The sequence below is a fragment of the Gadus morhua genome, chromosome 14, assembly GCF_902167405.1.
Source record: "Gadus morhua chromosome 14, gadMor3.0, whole genome shotgun sequence".
In the NCBI taxonomy this organism is placed as follows: Eukaryota; Metazoa; Chordata; class Actinopteri; order Gadiformes; family Gadidae; genus Gadus; species Gadus morhua.
Genome location: NC_044061.1, coordinates 23,230,752 through 23,249,990, shown reverse-complemented (window position 1 = coordinate 23,249,990; position 19,239 = coordinate 23,230,752). Strand labels below are relative to the sequence as shown.

Sequence of the window (19,239 nt, the reverse complement as noted above, 5' to 3'; positions counted from 1 at the left end):
CTATTTAGGGCCTGGATCTTGACATATTGTGACAGCCCCACATGACGCTCAGGACTAACATTGATATTTAACATCCTGATTATCTTCGGCTCCAGGGTTTCTGCTTGTGCTAACCAGTCTCCTCTCCCTCCCGCTCTCTCTCCCAGTTGGCTCGGGTGTGGATACCTGATGCAGAGGAGGTCTGGAAGTCGGCTGCGCTCACCAAGAACTACGAAGATGGCGACGGCTCCCTGCAGCTTGCCCTGGAAGATGGAACGGTAAGGTCAAAGGTTGAGAGGAAAGAGCACAACAGCAATCCTTCCTCTTCTACCCCTCTCATTTAAAAATTAAATAAGTTAAATGTGAAGAAAAAAATCCTAACCTAACATCCTCTAAAAGTCCAAGTGGGCAAGCATTAAACACAACCGTTAATTCAATAACGTTTTATTTTATTTTTATAGCCCTTAATATCGGATTGCGTCTCAAAGGGCTTAACAGACCATATATTTATGACCCCCCCCCCCCCTGACCCTAGACCCCAGAGGGCAAAAAAACCTCCCTTTATTAGCAAGGAAGAAATCTGGAGAAGGAACGCAGAGTGGGGGAGCCCTGCTTCCAGGGATGTTCAGGAGTGCAATGGCTGCCATAATTGACATACATACATGCATTCATACAGACAAAACATTTTAAACCGGGGATGGGGTGCTGGCCGGTTTACCATAAGGAGATTCCAGGGCAGGTATTCAGTTGAAGTAATAATCCTGTTGTGGCCTGATCTTCCTCCTCCTGTCGGCTGTGTAGAGCTTACTGCCACTGTCCTCAGTAACATCCTGATCAAGTCACACCCCTCCCACATGTTTTTCCCACATCTCCTAATATACTATTCTACCTAGAAACGTGTCACATTATGTAAGCAACGTGTGTTGAAGGCTGTTTCAAGACCTCTAAACAGAGCTGGTTCATAACTCATAATAATAATCAGTGTAATCGTTAGTTATAGAATGAATCAGTGGCCAACAGAAGGGTAGTTTGTCTCAACGAGGGAGGTTTACTGGAGACTCCGTCTCCTACCCAGAAATGTAAATTAATTGTCTTCTGACAATTCAGAAACTTTAATGTGGGTGGAGTTTAATTCAATTAATTCATTCATTCAATGGCTTGTGTGTTTTTATTGTACCACAGATGACGAATCATGTGGTGATTTGTCCCCTTTTGACGTGCCCATTTTGTTGTGTTTGTGTGTGTGCTAACTTTGACCTACCGTTTGCAACCCAAAGCTGACATCCGTGCCCTTTTTGCTTTTGATCAAAAAACACCAAACGAATGCAGAACTTGGAGCATAAGCTGGACCCCAAGACGAAGAACCTGCCCTACCTCCGGAACCCGGACATCCTGGTGGGCGAGAACGACCTCACGGCGCTCAGCTACCTGCACGAGCCCGCCGTGCTCCACAACCTCAAAGTGCGCTTCATCGACTCCAAGCTCATCTACACCTACTGCGGTGAGCACGCGCGCACTCGGTCGCACGCACGCACGCACGCACATACACACGCACATTTACATGAAGCACTTTATCCAAAGCCACTTACGATGAGTACATTTGTCAGAAGAAAGAGAAGCAATATGCTGTGTCCGTACAGTAAGGATGTTCATAGAACCAAGTGCCAAGCAATAACAATTGCACGCACACGCACACACACGGACACATTCACGCACGCACACACACGAGGTAACGGACCACGGCTGGATGCTAATCGAGTGGTTAGGCTGCTTGACCTCACATCCCAAACGGGTTCACCCCAGACTGGGTTCCGACCCGTTGTACGCAGTCCGCCTGTAGAGGCCTCTCTCGCCCCAAGCTGTTCTGCCGCTCATCCAAATGGTCTCCTAATGTCATGAAAAGTAAATGGTGTGCAGAGAGCGTGCATCGTTGGCCTGTGGTGCCCTGCCCAACGCGTGCTCCTCTCATCTCCTCCTCTGTTGGTTCCCGATGCAGGCATCGTGCTGGTGGCCATCAACCCCTATGAGTCTCTGCCCATCTACGGCTCTGACATCATCAACGCCTACAGCGGGCAGAACATGGGAGACATGGACCCACACATATTCGCCGTGGCAGAGGAGGCCTACAAGCAGATGGCCAGGTGGGTGTGGGTGTGGGTGGGTGTGGGTGGGTTGGTGGGTGGATGGGTGGGTGTGGGTGTGGGGGTGGGTGGGTGGGTGGGTGGGTGGGTGGGTGTCACCTAAGTAGAATTAACTTTTTACTGTTGCTTGCAACCATCCTCTCCTCTCTAGGTTTGTAGGTCAGAAGTGATCTAGAAATAGACTCCCAGTGGACTGTCTCTCCGCCTTCCTGTCTGTCCGTCTGCCTGTCTGTCCGTCTGCCTGTCTGTCCGTCTGCCTGTCTGTCTGTCTGTCCGTCTGTCTGTCTGTCTGTCTGTCTGTCTGTCTGTCTGTCCGTCTTAAAAGACTCAAACGAATGCATAATGTATGTTATAGGTTAGGGTCCTTTCACAATTGGCAGAAATCCTACAGAAGCCTTTTGATTCAGTAGAGGGTTTAAACGTGCACACACACACACACTCACTCACACCTATGCTCAGCGTCAAGTCTCGTGATGTCATTTCCTGCCGCGGCCGTGTGTTCTCCCAGGGACGAGCGGAACCAGTCGATCATCGTGAGCGGGGAGTCGGGCGCGGGGAAGACGGTGTCGGCCAAGTACGCCATGAGGTACTTCGCCACGGTCAGCGGCACCACCAGTGAGGCCAACGTGGAGCAGAAGGTGCTGGCCTCCAACCCCATCATGGAGGTGAGCGTCATGGTTACCCTCCTCTCCCTCCTTCGCTGGTAACCTCCTCTCCCCAGCCCGTCTCCCTCTCTCTCCCCCTCTCTCACTCTCCCCTGCCTGTCTCCCTCTCTCTCTCCCCTGCATGTCCCTCTTTCTCTCCCTCTCTCCATCTCTTCCCCTCTCTCTCTCTCTCTCCCCTGCATGTCTCTCCCTCTCTCCATCTCTTCCTCTCTCTCTCTCCCCTGCATGTCTCTCTCTCTCTCCCTCTCTCCATCTCTTCCTCTCTCTCTCTCCCCTGCATGTCCCTCTCGCTTCCCCTCTCTCACTCTCCTCCTCTTTCACTCTAACCCTAACCCTAAATCTGAATCTATCACACTCTCGACTAGATCTCTCGCCAGAGCTGATCGTGTGTGTGTGTGTGTGCGTGTGCGTGTGTGATTGGGAGATTAGGGAGCAAGCGACAGATCTCCCCTGTGCCCAGATGGCAGCCCTCCCCCTCCCTCTAAGAGCCCCCTCCCCTCCTCACTCCAACACAAGACACACCCCTCAATGGTGTCATCGGCCTCTTCTCAGTGCACACTTGACGTTGATCCACCAATCATAGAGCAGCTGACCGCCTGAATAGAGGATTCTTTGTCCCTGTTAATTTAGCACGCTCGCTTGTCACTGTGTGTGCGTTTTGTATGTTTTTGCTTAGGGGGTGTGTGTGTGTGTGTGTGTGTGTGACGTGGACGTGTGGTTTCAGCCAATGGCATAACATCATGGTGAAATGCCTGGTGCAAATGTTTATTTTGTGCCCCTTGACAGGACTTCAGAGCGGGGGGGGGGGGGGGCATTGGTTTCAGCTAATGCAAGGTCCGGATGGGAATACCTGCCAAGCTGAAAGCCTGCTTGTTGCCCCAGTTGGACACAGAGCCTGTGTTGCAGCCTGAACTCCGCTGGCTCCATGCTCTCTCACACTATCTTTACTCTGTGAGCTCTGAGCAGGCTCCCTGCTCTAACACATACTGTCTTAAGTCTGTGAGCTCTGAGCAGGCTCCCTGCTCTAACACATACTGTCTTAAGTCTGTGAGCTCTGAGCAGGCTCCGTGCTCTAACACAGACTGTCTTAAGTCTGTGAGCTCTGAGCAGGCTCTGTGCTCTAACACACAGACTGTCTCAAGTCTGTGAGCTCCGAGCTGGCTCCATGGCAGCGGTAGCGGTAGTGGAACATGTCTATATCCACATTTGTATGATATAATCTAATGATGTGTGTGTGGTGTATGTCTGGCCAAAAACCAAGGTTATTCAACAAGAGCCCAGACCTGATAATGAACCGTCTTCACTATGAATCAAAACAAAATGGAAACCTAAACTGGCTGTCTGAACACAGATATGTCATCTGATCGGGCGGGGCAATATTTGGGATGCGGTCTCCCTTGGTTACCGGCGCGCTCCCATCCTGTCTCCCTTGGTAACCTGCGCTCTCCCATGCTGTCTCCCAGGCCATAGGAAACGCCAAGACGACCAGGAACGACAACAGCAGTCGCTTCGGCAAGTACATCGAGATCGGCTTCGACCCGCGCTACCGCATCATCGGCGCCAACATGAGGACCTACCTGCTGGAGAAGTCCCGCGTGGTGTTCCAGGTGAGCAGCCATCTCTCTCTCTCTCTCTCTCTCTCTCTCTCTCTCTCTCTCTCTCTCTCTCTCTCTCTCTCTCTCTCTCTCTCTCTCTCTCTCTCTCTCTCTCTCTCTCTCTCTCTCTCTCTCTCTCTCTCTCTCTCTCTCTCTCTCTCTCTCTCTCTCTCTCTCTCTCTCTCTCTCTCTCTCTCTCTCTCTCTCTCTCTCTCTCTCTCTAACCCTCTCTCTCTCTCTAACCCTCTCTCTCTCTCTAACCCTCTCTCTCTCTAACCCTCTAACTCTCTCTCTAACCCTCTCTCTCTCTAACCCTCTCTCTCTCTAACCCTCTCTCTCTCTAACCCTCTCTCTCTCTAACCCTCTCTCTCTCTAACCCTCTCTCTAACCCTCTCTCTCTCTCTCTCTCTCTCTCTCTAACCCTCTCTCTCTCTCTCTCTAACCCTCTCTCTCTCTCTCTCTAACCCTCTCTCTCTCTCTCTAACCCTCTCTCTCTCTCTCTAACCCTCTCTCTCTCTCTGGCTCACTCACTCACTCACGCTCTTGCACGTCACCCATGCACGCTCACACCGCTAAACACGCATACACGCACGCCCACACACACTGGCTTGATGGTTAATCACTTCACTTGTGTTGAAATGTTGAACAATTAAAGGATCTTGAGTGTGTGTATAATAAGCGATGGACAATAATTAAAAACACAGACAGAAGGCAGGGTTTCCATCGGGCAGAACATGATTTACATAGGAGTAGACGTTACAGACTAGTCCTCAATGTTCTCTTTTTGTGAATCACTAAGAGGTTGTCCATGATAAATGAGAATGAATGCTAGTATGGCCACCCTCCCCTTAATCCTCCCAGCCCTTGGCCTGACTCTGACTCACTCACTCCCTCACGGTGTTCCTTAAAGCAGGACTCTTTCATGCCCTCATAGGGGAGGGGTCCCCTGGCAGGATAAGAGGGGCCCCTGTTGGCGTCACAGGCGGCCATTATGCCCTCGTCTCCTCGTGCTGCCATGTCTGATTATGAGACGACTTCTGTCTGAGGCTCGTCTGGGCCTCACACACCTCCCTCTCTCTAGTGCTGCGAGAAAATTTAAAACTCGAAATAATGAATGATATTATGTAGGTCAAACCAACGGAGACCTGCAGTGAAGACATGGATGTTGCTGCAGGAACAAACCAGCTGTACGCAGGAACAAACTGACTGCAGTTTCCATGTTTATTCCCTCCTCCTACTGTACACGTAAATCACGAAGCTTTCTCGTTAACAGGAAACGCAGAGAATCCTTTTTTGGTTGTTAGTGTTAGGTGGTTTGTTTTGAATATTTGTTCATGTTGTCCTTCCGAGACACTGTGCATAACTGCTCCTCCTTCGTGCTGACCGGCAGAAACCAATTAGAGCCGCACAGTCCTGTTTAAGCAGCAGGGCCGGTTCTCCCATAGCCCGGAACATGTACAGTAGAGAATGAGGAACAGGATTTTTTTATTCACACACACACACACACACACACACACACACACACACACACACACACACACACACACACACACACACACACACACACACACACACACACACACACACACACACACACACACACACAGAGTGTTCGAGGTTCAATGGCTGGTGGTTACGGAGGCTGAAGAATGAGGAACAACTCTGCCTTACATTTTTGACATTCTTAAGGTGTGTGTTTGTGTTCTTTACACAACTAAGGGAAGGCAATACAGGTGTTTAGGTGTGGTTTGATACAGGACACACCAAACGTATGATTAAATCTTTTGGACTTCTTAAGTCAAAATCCGTCCTGGTTAAAAGCAAACACAGTGAATGATCTCTTTCAGACCACTCTTCCACTACACGCTTGGAACGATTCTATAGGTTGTCGTAAACATTCACGGGTCCTCGTGAACATGTCCTGGCCGTATATTGAGTGTGTGTTGTGTTCTTGCAGGCGGACGAGGAGAGGAACTACCACATCTTCTACCAGCTGTGTGCTTCGGCTCACCTGCCTGAACTCAAGGATCTGCGTCTGGGTAGGTCTTGCTCACGCTCACCCTGAACACCGGAACACTACCGGCCTGCACTCAGAACCTGACCTGTACCATAACACACTACCACGCTGCACTCGGAACCAACCCGTCCCACCAACCCACTACCACCCTGCAGCCAGTACCTGACCCGTCCAACCAACTCACTACCCGGCCTTCACTCAGAACCTGACCCGTTGCGGGTTCCTCTGAGCTAATGCATTACGTAATAACAAGCATTCTTTAACCTCTTAAACTCGAGGTTCACCACATTTGGAGAACACTGCCCTTATTATGTAGAAATAGTCATATCAAATTAAGCATAAGAAACTCCGCTACAAGCACATATAAGTCATTTTTACACACAACAAACACAACTCAAACACCAAGCATATTAATTAGACAAATTAGACAATTAAAAATAGGCTGGAGCTTAAAGGGGTAGTTCAGAATTTTGGACACAGGGCCTGATCCCCAAGTTAGCCTTGGTGTTCTTTATCACTGGAGACAGTTTTCAACACATTTCATTCAGTCCTTCTAGTTGCAGAGTTTGCTCGTGCTAGGCTAGCGCATGACAACGGGCAATACTAGCCTGCTAATAAAACAGTCTTACCCACTCCACAGTACACCCGAGGCAAATCAACTATAACGCCAGATGGTCGATGTAAATGTCTGTGTTGATAGAATAATGTTAGAACTAAAACCAACCTTAGCACTCTGAGCAGTGCCTGGATCCGTGTTGTGGACATGAAGGAGTTATCGTGTAGGAGTCTGTTCTGGCTGACCAGACGCTATGTTCATATGCTCCCACTGTGGACACGCACCTGCTCATGCTGCTTACCGGCACACATGCACACATGCACATGAACTGATTCTCACACACACACATGCACACACTAGCTCACTCTTGGCACTGTCACTTAAATTGACGCAGTTGGCATTCATCTTATCGTTCCTTCTTTTCTCTCTCGGTTTGCCGCTCTTGTGTACATTATCTTCCTCAAGTCTTGTGACTTCCAGATTTAAGAATAAATGCAGGGGTTGTCTCTGTGAAACCGAAGGCTCTTGTTGCCGGGCAACAGGATCCACTTTATCCTGTTGAAATGACCAAATACTTTCATTTTGCGATTTGAAAAAATGTGAATGCCTATAAAAACTTCCATCGTCCATTTATTTACCCGGCTGATCCATCTGTCCATCCAAACTGAAAGAAATAACATGTTACAGTCTCTGCAATGTGTGAGAAACCATCAGAATCAAGTAACTAAACTATGGACTCCTGTCCGTTCTAAATGACTGGGCAGCGTGTGACCAGTGACTTGGCTGGGCTGGCTGGGGGGTGTGAGTGGGAGGGTTCAGACTCAGAGGGTCGATTTCTGTTAACAAAGAGGGAGGTTCGGGCTGGCATGCATTTATTATTTGTGGAATGTGTTAGTTATTGGATGTGATTGTCTTAACTTCGTAAAACGAAATCCCTATCGATGTCCTGGTTAACTAAAGCTTTAAATGTTATATTTGTATTACTTGTGAAATAATTTTAACGTCGTTTTTGTTCATAGATTTTTCGTGCTTTGGATATTTTTATGCCTGACATGCCTGAAATAAATATAATCATTCAATCAATCAAAGCTACGCGCTAGCTGAAATGCTACACATAGCGACTTTAAGTTATTATTCCCCACCCCCCATCCTTCCAGTAGGCTTCAGGGTGAGTTAACTCACAGCCGCCCGATGAGGCTCGCTGAGGGTTAGTTATAGGAAGGAGCGCTGGGTAGCAGCTAACAGCTAACGGCTAACGTTTCACACCTCGTTTTCTTCCCGCCTCTCCCGTCTCCCTGCAGGAAGTGCCAACGACTTCCTGTACACTCGGCAGGGCCGCAGCCCCGTCATCGAGGGCGTGGACGACACCAAGGAGCTGAGCACCACGCGGCACGCCTTCACGCTGCTGGGTGAGACGCCGCACGCGCACGCACACACAACCACGCCTCCACGCGCACACATCCACACTCGCAACCACTCACACGCAACCACAGACACGCATCCACAGACACATACTTGTTTGTGTGTGTGTGAGTTGGAGTCTTGGCTCTGATTGTCGCTTAGTGTGGGGGGGCTCAAGACGCGTGATTTCAATAGAGATGCGTCGATAAATCCATAAAATATTATACAAATATACGTGTGTGTGTGTGTGTGTGTGTGTGTGTGTTTAGGGGTGAACGAGTCCTACCAGATGGGGTTGTTCCAGGTCCTGGCTGCCATCCTGCACCTTGGCAACGTGGAGGTGAAGGACCGGGACTCTGACAGCAGCGTCATCCCGGTAAGCCCCGCCCTCCTCCACAACACTGGTCTACGATTGGTAGAGCCCCTACGCAAAGAGCCAATAGAGGCTTGCTAGGTTTCTGTTCATGTGTTACTGCAAGTGGCTGTTCATGTGATAATGCTATTGGCTGCTCATGTATTCATGAGAGTGGCTGTTCATGTGTTAATGTGAGTGGCTGTTCATGTGTTCATGTGAGTGGCTGTTTGTGTTATTGTGTTGTTCATGTGTTAATGTAAGTGGCTGTTAATGTGTTAATGTATTGTTCATGTGTTCATGTGAGTGGCTGTTCATGTGTTCATGCAAGTGGCTGTTCATGTGTTAATGCTCGCGGCTGTTCATGTGTGAGAATGAGAATTGCTTTTGTACTGTGCGTCTTGTGTTGTGCGTCATTGTAAGGCATGAACTAGTGTTCTGCATGTATACTAACTGATTATAACACCTGATAGGATGGTTTTATCACTGGTAAAACAAGGTCACCTCTAATGACCTACCGCAGACAAAGAACCTTACATTAACACAAATGGAGCCATCACATGCACACCAGAGGCCTTGTAGACATTCAACCATTTTGATAAACCTATAGATATATTTGCAAAGATAGTTGAGCATTCGTTCACGTCATTGATTTTAATGGTTTAAGGTAGAACGAATGAAACATTACGAAAAGGAAAGGAAGGAAGGAAAAGTGAGAAACTATCAGTCAGGAGGAAATATATCAGACAACACCACATTTGATATTGTTGTTTATATTGCCCTGCTGATAATAACACATTATTCTTCAGGGCTAAGTCTTGGTGAAGTCATGGCTCAGCTCGACATGTTCACCGGAGTAACGGTTTTAAACTCTCCACCTCAGCCCAACAACAGCCACCTCACGGCCTTCTGCGAGCTGGTAGGCGTGTCCTACCAGGACATGTCCCATTGGCTGTGCCACAGGAAGTTGCGGACGGCCACGGAGACCTACATCAAGACGGTGCCGCGGCTGCAGGCGGTGAACTCCCGCGACGCGCTCGCCAAGCACGTGTACGCCAAGCTGTTCAGCTGGATCGTGGAGCACGTCAACAAGGCGCTGGTCACCAACATCAAGCAGAGGTCCTTCATCGGCGTCCTGGACATCTACGGGTACGGCGGAGTGGAGCGTTGGATTATTATTATTTTATGTTACTTTATTTTTATTTTTTTGTATTTTATTCGTGAAAAAAACAGAAAACTGAACAAACAAGGTGTCTCTCGTTTGTGGAGACATGATTGGCTTGTTCTGCTTTTCTTTTCTTTTTTATGTTTTATTTTCAGTTTTAAATTTTTATATTACGACATGCATAGACGGAGATAAAAAAAAAAAAAGGCTACCAGACCCAAAATTATTTGCTGCAATCTACATGGTGTTATATAGTCAGGTTATTCTGTTCTTCGTTGTGATCAGTTTGCCCAGTCATTGGGGTTGAATTTGGATCAGTGTCGATTTGTATGATGATGATGTTGATGATGATACATAGATTTCCTCAGTGAGTGTCTCACCAGGTAGAACGCGTACTATTAAGGGACAGTCCTCACCCCAGCAACCCGGGTTTGATTACTGCCCGTGGTCCTTTGCTCCATGTCTTACCCTCTCTCTCCCATACATTAATTTCTTACTCACTAAGTAATAAAAAGGATAAACCTTAAAATCTAAATTGAGTGTCTACCCGATGTAGATGCCTGACCTCCGCTTCTTTCTCCCTCAACCGCTCCCACCACAGGTTTGAGACCTTTGAGATCAACAGCTTCGAGCAGTTCTGCATCAACTACGCCAACGAGAAGCTTCAGCAGCAGTTCAACATGGTCAGCAAACACTGTTGGAATATACACCTCTCACTTCTAACACTATTGTGTGTGAGGATTCTGTGTTGTTTTTATCTGGTCGCAAGGAATATTGGTGATATTTGCATACACCTCTCACTTTAACTATTTTATATGTGTGTGTGTGTGTGGTTTTATATATGTGTATGCCTGTTTGGTTATATATGCGTATTTATTTTTATTTATTTATTTTTTTTGGTGTGTTTTTTATGTGTGTCTGTGTTTTTTGTCTGCGCGTGTGTGTGTGTGTGTGTGTGTGTTTGGTTTGTATATATGTGTGTGTGTGTGTGTGTGTTTGGTTTGTATGTGTGTTTGTTTTTTAATTATGTGTGTGTGTGCGTGCGCTCCCCCAGCATGTGTTTAAGCTGGAGCAGGAGGAGTACATGAGGGAGGAGATTCCGTGGACGCTGATCGACTTCTACGACAACCAGCCGTGCATCAACCTGATCGAGGCCAAGATGGGCGTCCTGGACCTGTTGGACGAGGAGTGCAAGGTTCACCTCACCCTCCTCAGCTCAGCCCAACGCATGCTAATGCTAACGCACCCTAACAGATCTATGACTACACTCTTGTGTACTGTTTGCAGTTTTTTAGGGGTCCAAGCCAACAGGTTGGATCCCTATTGTTTTTGTAAGGATTTTTAGGGGTCCAAGCCAACAGGTTGGATCCCTATTGTTTTTGTAAGGATTTTTCCTATTATTATACTTCCCCCCGTACTTGTGGGACCACAGCCCAAACCGTAAATGGTGCGGACATGCCAATAGCATGACTGGATCCAGGTCCGGCACCGCTACTCGGATAACAAAATCCAGACACGCCGGTCACTAGGTGGCGCTATACCAAGGAATACGCGTTTGGGGCTATAACTCCCACACCGAACCTCCCAGAGTCCAAAAACTTGTACACACAGATGCACTGGAGTCTGCTGCATCTTTTGGCCTAGGCCACGCCCATTTGCGTCTGTAATTTTTTTTCGCAAAATCGCGAAAACCGCTAAACAGTTTTTTCCCTACTCCTCCCACATTTCTTGACCAATCGACACCAAACTTTGCACACAACATCTTCAGACGCACACGCATAGAATTGATAGACACTTTTTTGATCGGACCTTCGACGACGAAACGGTAGCGTTTTGAATATTGGTTTATTAGCTAAATTAGACGTGGAATTTCAAAAATCCAAAGAAATCCAAAATTAGGCATCGGAACGAGTCCAAATTTTACACACATGTTGGTGTTAACCTTAACGTCGTTCGATAAAAAATTCGGAAAAATTCGCCATTAGGGGGCGCAATAAACGAGGAAATTGTATATCATCTACAAAATTTCGCCGCGAAAACGCTACACTGACTTCTCGCTACTCCTACCACAGTCAAATCCTTTGTATCCACAGGTTCAGGGTAGCGTTTTCAACACATGCTTCGCGTTGTGCCGGCGAAACGCACATTTCTTGTCGCGTTGTGCCGGCGAAATGCACACTTCTTGGACCCCTGCATAACTGCTTGCAGTTCTAGTTAGGGGTCCAAGCCAACAGGTTGGATCCCTATTGTTTTTGTAAGGATTTTTAGGGGTCCAAGCCAACAGGTTGGATCCCTATTGTTTTTGTAAGGATTTTTCTTATTATTATTCCTGCGCTAAATGTGGTACCACAGCCCAAACCGTAAATGGTGCTGACACGCCAATTGCATGACTTGATCCAGGTCCGGCACCGCTACTCAGATAACAAAATCCAGACACGCCGGCCACTAGGTGGCGCTATACCAAGGAAAGACGCGTTTGGGGCTATAACTCCCACACCGAACCTCCCACATTCAAAACCTTGTACACACATATTCACTGGAGTCTGCTGCATCTTTTGGCATAGGCCACGCCCATTTGCGTCTAGGAATATTTTTCGCTAAATCGCGAAAACCGCGAAACTGTATTTTCGCTACTCCTCCCACATTTCTTGACCAATCAACACCAAACTTTGCACACGACATTTTCAGACGCACACGCAAAGAATGCATGAAACACTTTTTTGATGCGACCTTTGACGACGAAACGGTAGCGTTTTGAATATTGGTTTATAAGCTAAATTAGACGTGGAATATCAAAAATCCAAAGAAATCCAAAATTAGACATCGGATCGAGTCCAAATTTTACACACATGTTGGTGTTAACCTTAACGTCGTTCGATAAAAAAATCAGAAAAATTCGCCATTAGGGGGCGCAATAAACGAGGAAATTGTATATCGTCTACAAAATTTCGCCGCGAAAACGCTACACTGACTTCTCGCTGCTCCTACCATGGTCAAATCCTTTGTATCCACAGGTTCAGGGTAGCGTTTTCAACACATGCTTCGCGTTGTGCCGGCGAAACGCACATTTCTTGTCGCGTTGTGCCGGCGAAATGCACACTTCTTGGACCCCTGCATAACTGCTTGCAGTTCTAGTTCTTATTATTATTATTCTTACCTGCCTAAAAGTGTGCCCACAGCCCAAACCGTAAATTGTGCCGACACGCCAATTGCATGACTAGATCCAGATCTCTTCGGACAACGCAGACGACAAAATCCAGACACGCCGAACACTAGGTGGCGCTATACCAAGGAATACGCGTTTGGGGCTATAACTCCCACACCGAACCTCCCACAGTCCAAAAACTTGTACGCACATATTCACTGGAGTCTGCTGCATCTTTTGGCATAGGCCACGCCCATTTGCGTCTGGAATTTTTTTTCGCAAAATCGCGAAAACCGCAAAACTGTTTTTTCCCTACTGCTCCCACATTTCTTGACCAATCGACACCAAACTTTGCACACGGCATCTTCAGACGCACACGCATAGAAATGATAGACACTTTTTTGATCGGACCTTCGACGACGAAACGGTAGCGTTTTGAATATTGGTTTATGAGCTAAATTAGACGTGGAAAATTAAAAATCCAAAAAAATCCAAAATTAGACATCGGATCGAGTCCAAATTCTACAAACATGTTGGTGCTAACCTTAATGACGTTCGATAAAAATGTCGGAAAATTTCGCCATTAGGGGGCGCAATAAACGAGGAAATTGTATATCTTCTAATTGGCCATAGGAATGTTCTTCAAACTCAAGGGAAACCATCAAGGGGCAAACCCGAGTCTATATAGAAAATATGGCCAAGAATTATTAATGTGGGCGGGAGTTATTTGGCAAAGGAAAATTGTCTTTGGAAAATGTCGCCACAGGGCGGCGCCAAAAAACGACGACATTGTCTATCTCCTATTTGGCCAATGTTCTGAAAACGCGTTTTAGGCTATAACTCCCACACCGAAGCTCCCACAGTCAAAACCTTTATATCCACATGTTGTTCACGGTAGCGTTTTGAATACTTGCTTCGTGTTGTGCCGGCGAAACACACATTTCTTGTCGCGTTGTGCCGGCGAAATGCACACTTCTTGGACCCCTGCATAACTGCTTGCAGTTCTAGTTTAGTGTTGTCTCCCTAGAAGGAAAGTAGGAGTCATCCATGATCCGCTTACATTATGTTTCCAATCCGATATTCCCTCGATGCCAAATGCTGTTTGGTGGAATGAATAAAACCAATTAGATTCTAAAAACAAGATGGGATAATGCTTTATCGATCCCAGGCGAGAGGTTCTGACGCTTGTCCACCCCCCCCCCCACCCCCCCCCCCCCAGATGCCAAAGGGTTCGGACGAGTCGTGGGCCCAGAAGCTGTACAACACCCACCTGAAGACCTGCTCGCTGTTCCAGAAGCCTCGCCTGTCCAACCGGGCCTTCATCATCCAGCACTTCGCTGACAAGGTCTGCCGCCACAGCCCAGCTGTCGCTCGCAGCTTAGATGAGACCCAGCGGAGGATGGGATTATCCCCGGGGCAGTTGATTCGCTGACAGTGGACTTGCCTTCCTTAAAATGGAAAACTAGTCTATGTGTGTGATGATAAACACATATAATGATATATTGCTATATTCCCCTATGCAGGCTAGTTTATGCATTAACTTAATTTAAATTAAATAAAGGTACTTAGTTGTTTAGCATCTTATCCTAGCTATCTTTGTTGTATAGGGGAATGGGTTAACCTAGCGATGGTTAGTGCTTGGCACTTGGTTCTATGAACATCCTTACTGTACTGACGGCGATATATTGTTGTTTCTCCTTCTTCTGACAAAAGTACTTACTGTAAATCGCTTTGGAAAAAACCGTCTTAAATGTTAATGTCAATTTACCATGAGCCATGCACTGTTAACCAAGCAGTTTTAACAGTGATTAGTGAATTTCTATTGAAGTGGAGAGCCTTTATGTGGTAATATGAGAGTTCAGCTTCATATGCATGGCTTGAAAAACTCATGTTCTGCAACATCAACTCGCTTTCTGCACCAAAGCATCTTAGATCTTTGACGTCATTGGGTAAACTTTCCGCTGTGTTTCCGTGTACGGAGGGGTCTTTAACGGCCCAGGGGGACGGTTCCCCTTTCAGAGGGTAATGGTGGATAAAGCCTCTCCTTGTTCCCAGGGTGGCCTCGTTAGTGCGTTAGTTTCCCTCAAAGAAAGACCATATTGTTTAGGATTGGTGTTAATTTGACTGAAAATTATATATAATAATGATTGCAATCGATTGACTTTCTCAAGTCGTGCACGCACTTCACTGTGATTTCGTGCTATCATTTTCCACATCGTCTTTTATAAGTGGAAGTTGGACTTGAGTAGATCCGGACATCTGGAATTGAGAATCAATTTTGCATCGGGGAATGGTTTTGAATGAAGTGTCGATTTTGGATCTAATTGTGATCCCGAAGAATCTAAATCAGATCAAATCGAAGTGTGAGGTACCAAAAGATTTTTACTCTAGTACTCTTTTTCTACTAGTATTGTTATACATTAGCAGCACAAGTGTTCACATGAGGTCAGACTGGCTCAAGTGTGTGTGTGTGTGTGTGTGTGTGTGTGTGTGTGTGTGTGTGTGTGTGTGTGTGTGTGTGTGTGTGTGTGTGTGTGTGTGTGTGTGTGTGTGTGTGTGTGTGTGTACATTCACGTGTGTGAGGGTGTGCACATGTCCATGATCAAATGTGTGTGTGTGTGTGTGTTTTAACACAGGTGGAGTACCAGTGCGAGGGTTTCCTAGAGAAGAACAAAGACACAGTGAATGAGGAGCAGATAAACGTGTTGAAGGCCAGCAAGGTGAGCGACACACACACACACACACACACACACACACACACACACACACACACACACACACACACACACACACACACACACACACACACACACACACACACACACACACACACACACACACACACACACACAGCCCTGGTGTTCACGGACCAGTGGGTATTTTACACGGGTGGTTGATTTCAGTTATTTAATCTGTGAAATAACTTGTACCTTGCAGAGCCTCAGAGCATGCAGCTCACAGGGAGATCAGTTGATGCGAACGCACGCACGCACACACGCAGAAATACTGTGTGTGTTAATAACCTGACGTCACTCTTTTTATTGCCACTTATGTAAAATTATTTTTAAGTCTTATTCAGAGAAGTAGAAGTACCTTCCTACTTGGAATTAATGTGATGTATTTTGGGCTGATCACATGGTTACCGGTCACATGGTAATAAGGTTGTCTTCCACCCTGCACGGTTCACATGCTCCCTGCCCACCTCAGCCAATCAGCTCGTGACCCCAAAGTCATTCCATGATGCACTCCAATCCAGCCTCATTGATAGTCTGCCTGATGTCATTTCCTGTCCATCTCAAACCAACTACCCCCTGGCTGTAGTTGGGTTTCCTGTTTTCGTTACTTTGGTAATGGTTCTGATGTGTTTGATTAGTGGTTTCATTATATTTTCTCATCCCTGCTCATCAACATGTCCATGTATCTTCTGTCTGTTGTCTCACCCGTTGTCCATGTATGTGTTTGGTGTTGACCCATCATGACAACCCTTCCCCAACAACAGAAGGTAAACGGGGAACGCCTTTGCGGCCTCCTCCCCCCCCCCCCATATCGCTCTCTCTCTCTGTCTCTTCCCTCCGGCTCCTCGACGCACTCTCTTCTTTTTTTTTTCACCTCTTCCAGCACTCTTTTCACTGGTCTGACAGCAGCACTCGTGTGTGTGTGTGTGTGTGTGTGTGTGTGTGTGTGTGTGTGTGTGTGTGTGTGTGTGTGTGTGTGTGTGTGTGTGTGTGTGTGTGTGTGTGTGTGTGTGTGTGTGTGAGAGAGAAAGAGAGATGCACATGCAAGCGGTGGACTTGGGGATGAAAGGAAAAGTGAAAAGAAAGGAAGCTAGGGAAGAGGACAAAAGGAAGACGGCTTATTTTATTATGGCAGACGCTTTGAGCAAGATGCACTAAAAGAAAGTAGCTTATGAGCGAGCGAGCGAGAGGGAGCAAGAGACACAGCAAGAGAGAGAGATAGACTGAGAGGCCGAATGCTCAAAGCTTTGTCTGGCTCTGCCCGGTGAATAGCTAGCGACCAACACAGTGCACGCCATTTCCTTGATCTCCATGACAACGCCTTGGTGATTCTAACAAACATATATGAAGGTGGATCATCGCCATATATGCTGATTGCTGTAACATCCTGTTACGTCTTTGTAACCCATTCAGTTGCCATTTGAACATTAACCAATGCTGTGGTTTTTGGAAATTAACCAATCATTCATCTAATCGAAAAAGTACTCACTCAATAACTTGGAACCAAACACGATGAAACAATTATGAGTATCAATATAAAGGATGCATAGTGTGAAAGTACCCGTTTAAACGATGTAGCTGTGATGGCTGCGTTCTTGATGTCTGCGACGTATTGTTTGGTTTGCAACCTCGGTGCTTTACCGAGGTGTGTATGCAGCATGAAGGACGCATCACTGCATGTCTGATGAACTGTGACTAGCATTAGCATTGAATTAAAAACTACCATTTGATTAGGTTTGTTTAAGTTAATGTGAACATTTAAGGATGTTTATAAAACCATCACGTCATCGTTTATAAATCCGTAAGAAGTCAAAGTAAAATGTACAGAATATATAAATCCATTTTACATAGAGTCCACTGCTGCCCAGTGTTGAACTGTGTTTTGGGCTGCTGTTCCCAGTTCCCCCTGCTGGTGGAGCTGTTCCAGGACGGGGAGAAGGCGGTCAGTCCGACGGGCCAGCCGCAGGGCGCTGGGGGGCGCACCCGGCTCAGTGTCAAGCCCGACAAGGGCCGGACCTCCAGCAGGGAGCACAAGAAGACAGTGGGCTGCCAGGTGAGGGTCCCGGGGCGGCCCCGAGGGCCGGGGGACACGGAGCATCGTTCCTCTACACAGGGCCGGGGCGGAGGCTCCAGCAGGGGGACTCATGGAAGACAGACAGACTGAACCGTGATACTAGCAAAGTTATTAAATTAACAATGCAGTAGATTCATTAAACTGATGGAAGACACTGACAGACAGAACCCAGATACAAGTGCTGTTCCTTTATACAGGGCCCCGGGGCCTCTACGAATTATCTTCTTTGCATAGGAAATTTCCTTTCCTATGGAGATGACCCGGAAGTGCTTGGAGGAAAGGTGGTTTGAATTCTAAAAATGCTTAGGAAAGGAGCCTCGATGCTTCCTTTAACCCTCCTTTAGCATAGGTTACTCCTGAGCTCCCTTTGCGAAAGGAAAGGAGATGGTGGTATCCCATAAACCTTTACGGCGGCAATATTTAAAGCAACATGCCACCGACGAAGTTTACCGACTCTATGCGAAGACGCATGAGAGACGCGATAAAGCAGAAGAAAAGAAGAGAAGAAAATACAATTGAAAATAATTGATTGAATTCCAGAAACATAATTATTTGAATATAAATTAATTCATTTATTGCTGGTTAGTAAGCACATAAAATACACCATAAGAAAAGTAAATGCCAACTTCACATTTAAGAAAGACTACTGGGGGCAGTTAATTTCAACATCAACATAAGTTTAGCCTCTTTTTTTTCCACATGTTTATAGGAATTCAAAGTTTCTACGTTTTCCACAAAGGTTAAGGAAAGGAGGCACAAAGGTTAGGAGATTAGACTATTCGTAGAGGCCCCAGGTCTGAGTTTTCAGCAGGTGTACTCATGGGATACAGACAGACTGAACCTGGGTACCAGCAACGTTCCTTTTACGCAGGGCGTTTTACATTTGTTAAATTAACAATGCAGTTGATTGGTTAAACTGATGAAATGAAGACGGTCTAAACCTAGGTACCAGCCTAATTCCTTTATGGAGTGGAGGGTCTGAGACTCAGCTGTTTGACTCATGAAATAAAGACGGACTAATCAAGACGCTAGCAGCCCCTGTGACTGAAATGCTGCCTCAGTTTGTTGACCTTGGCATCCCTACTCTTTCTATAAGCGTCTTTTATGAATCTGGAATGTTATGCAAGCCTTTTTCATGAGCCTTGATGAGGATGAGGGTGATGATGAAGGTGTTAACGGGACTGCTTCCCTTCTGTAGTTCCGGAACTCTCTTCAGATGCTGATGGACACGCTGAACGCCACGACCCCCCACTACGTCCGCTGCATCAAGCCCAACGACTTCAAGCTGGCCTTCTCGTGAGTGTCACTCGCCCTCACACTCTTTAAAATAATAAATACAAACTAAAATAAGTTAGAATATTTGAACACTTTTATTTATTTTTTAAGAAATGTCTGCATTGAGCCCTTTGTTAGA

The 19,239-nt window shown here is 46.7% G+C and overlaps 1 protein-coding gene across 14 annotated transcripts in view; it reads left to right on the top strand.

Moving 5' to 3' along the window:
- The window catches only part of myo5aa (myosin VAa), a 66,093-nt gene that overhangs the window by 10,490 nt on the left and 36,364 nt on the right, over nucleotides 1-19,239 (top strand). For 9 of the 14 annotated variants that reach the window (XM_030377442.1, XM_030377441.1, XM_030377446.1 and 6 more), the window contains 16 exons: nucleotides 147-257; nucleotides 1,309-1,480; nucleotides 1,976-2,120; nucleotides 2,629-2,785; nucleotides 4,249-4,392; nucleotides 6,338-6,419; nucleotides 8,255-8,362; nucleotides 8,624-8,730; nucleotides 9,590-9,855; nucleotides 10,473-10,554; nucleotides 10,926-11,066; nucleotides 14,236-14,361; nucleotides 15,653-15,736; nucleotides 16,516-16,518; nucleotides 17,652-17,804; nucleotides 19,024-19,121. In XM_030377442.1, coding sequence (XP_030233302.1) covers nucleotides 147-257; nucleotides 1,309-1,480; nucleotides 1,976-2,120; nucleotides 2,629-2,785; nucleotides 4,249-4,392; nucleotides 6,338-6,419; nucleotides 8,255-8,362; nucleotides 8,624-8,730; nucleotides 9,590-9,855; nucleotides 10,473-10,554; nucleotides 10,926-11,066; nucleotides 14,236-14,361; nucleotides 15,653-15,736; nucleotides 16,516-16,518; nucleotides 17,652-17,804; nucleotides 19,024-19,121 — 1,979 coding nt within the window. The remainder of the gene's footprint in view (nucleotides 1-146; nucleotides 258-1,308; nucleotides 1,481-1,975; nucleotides 2,121-2,628; nucleotides 2,786-4,248; nucleotides 4,393-6,337; nucleotides 6,420-8,254; nucleotides 8,363-8,623; nucleotides 8,731-9,589; nucleotides 9,856-10,472; nucleotides 10,555-10,925; nucleotides 11,067-14,235; nucleotides 14,362-15,652; nucleotides 15,737-16,515; nucleotides 16,519-17,651; nucleotides 17,805-19,023; nucleotides 19,122-19,239) is intronic. The other 5 variants (XM_030377447.1, XM_030377453.1, XM_030377445.1 and 2 more) reach the window with 1 other exon arrangement.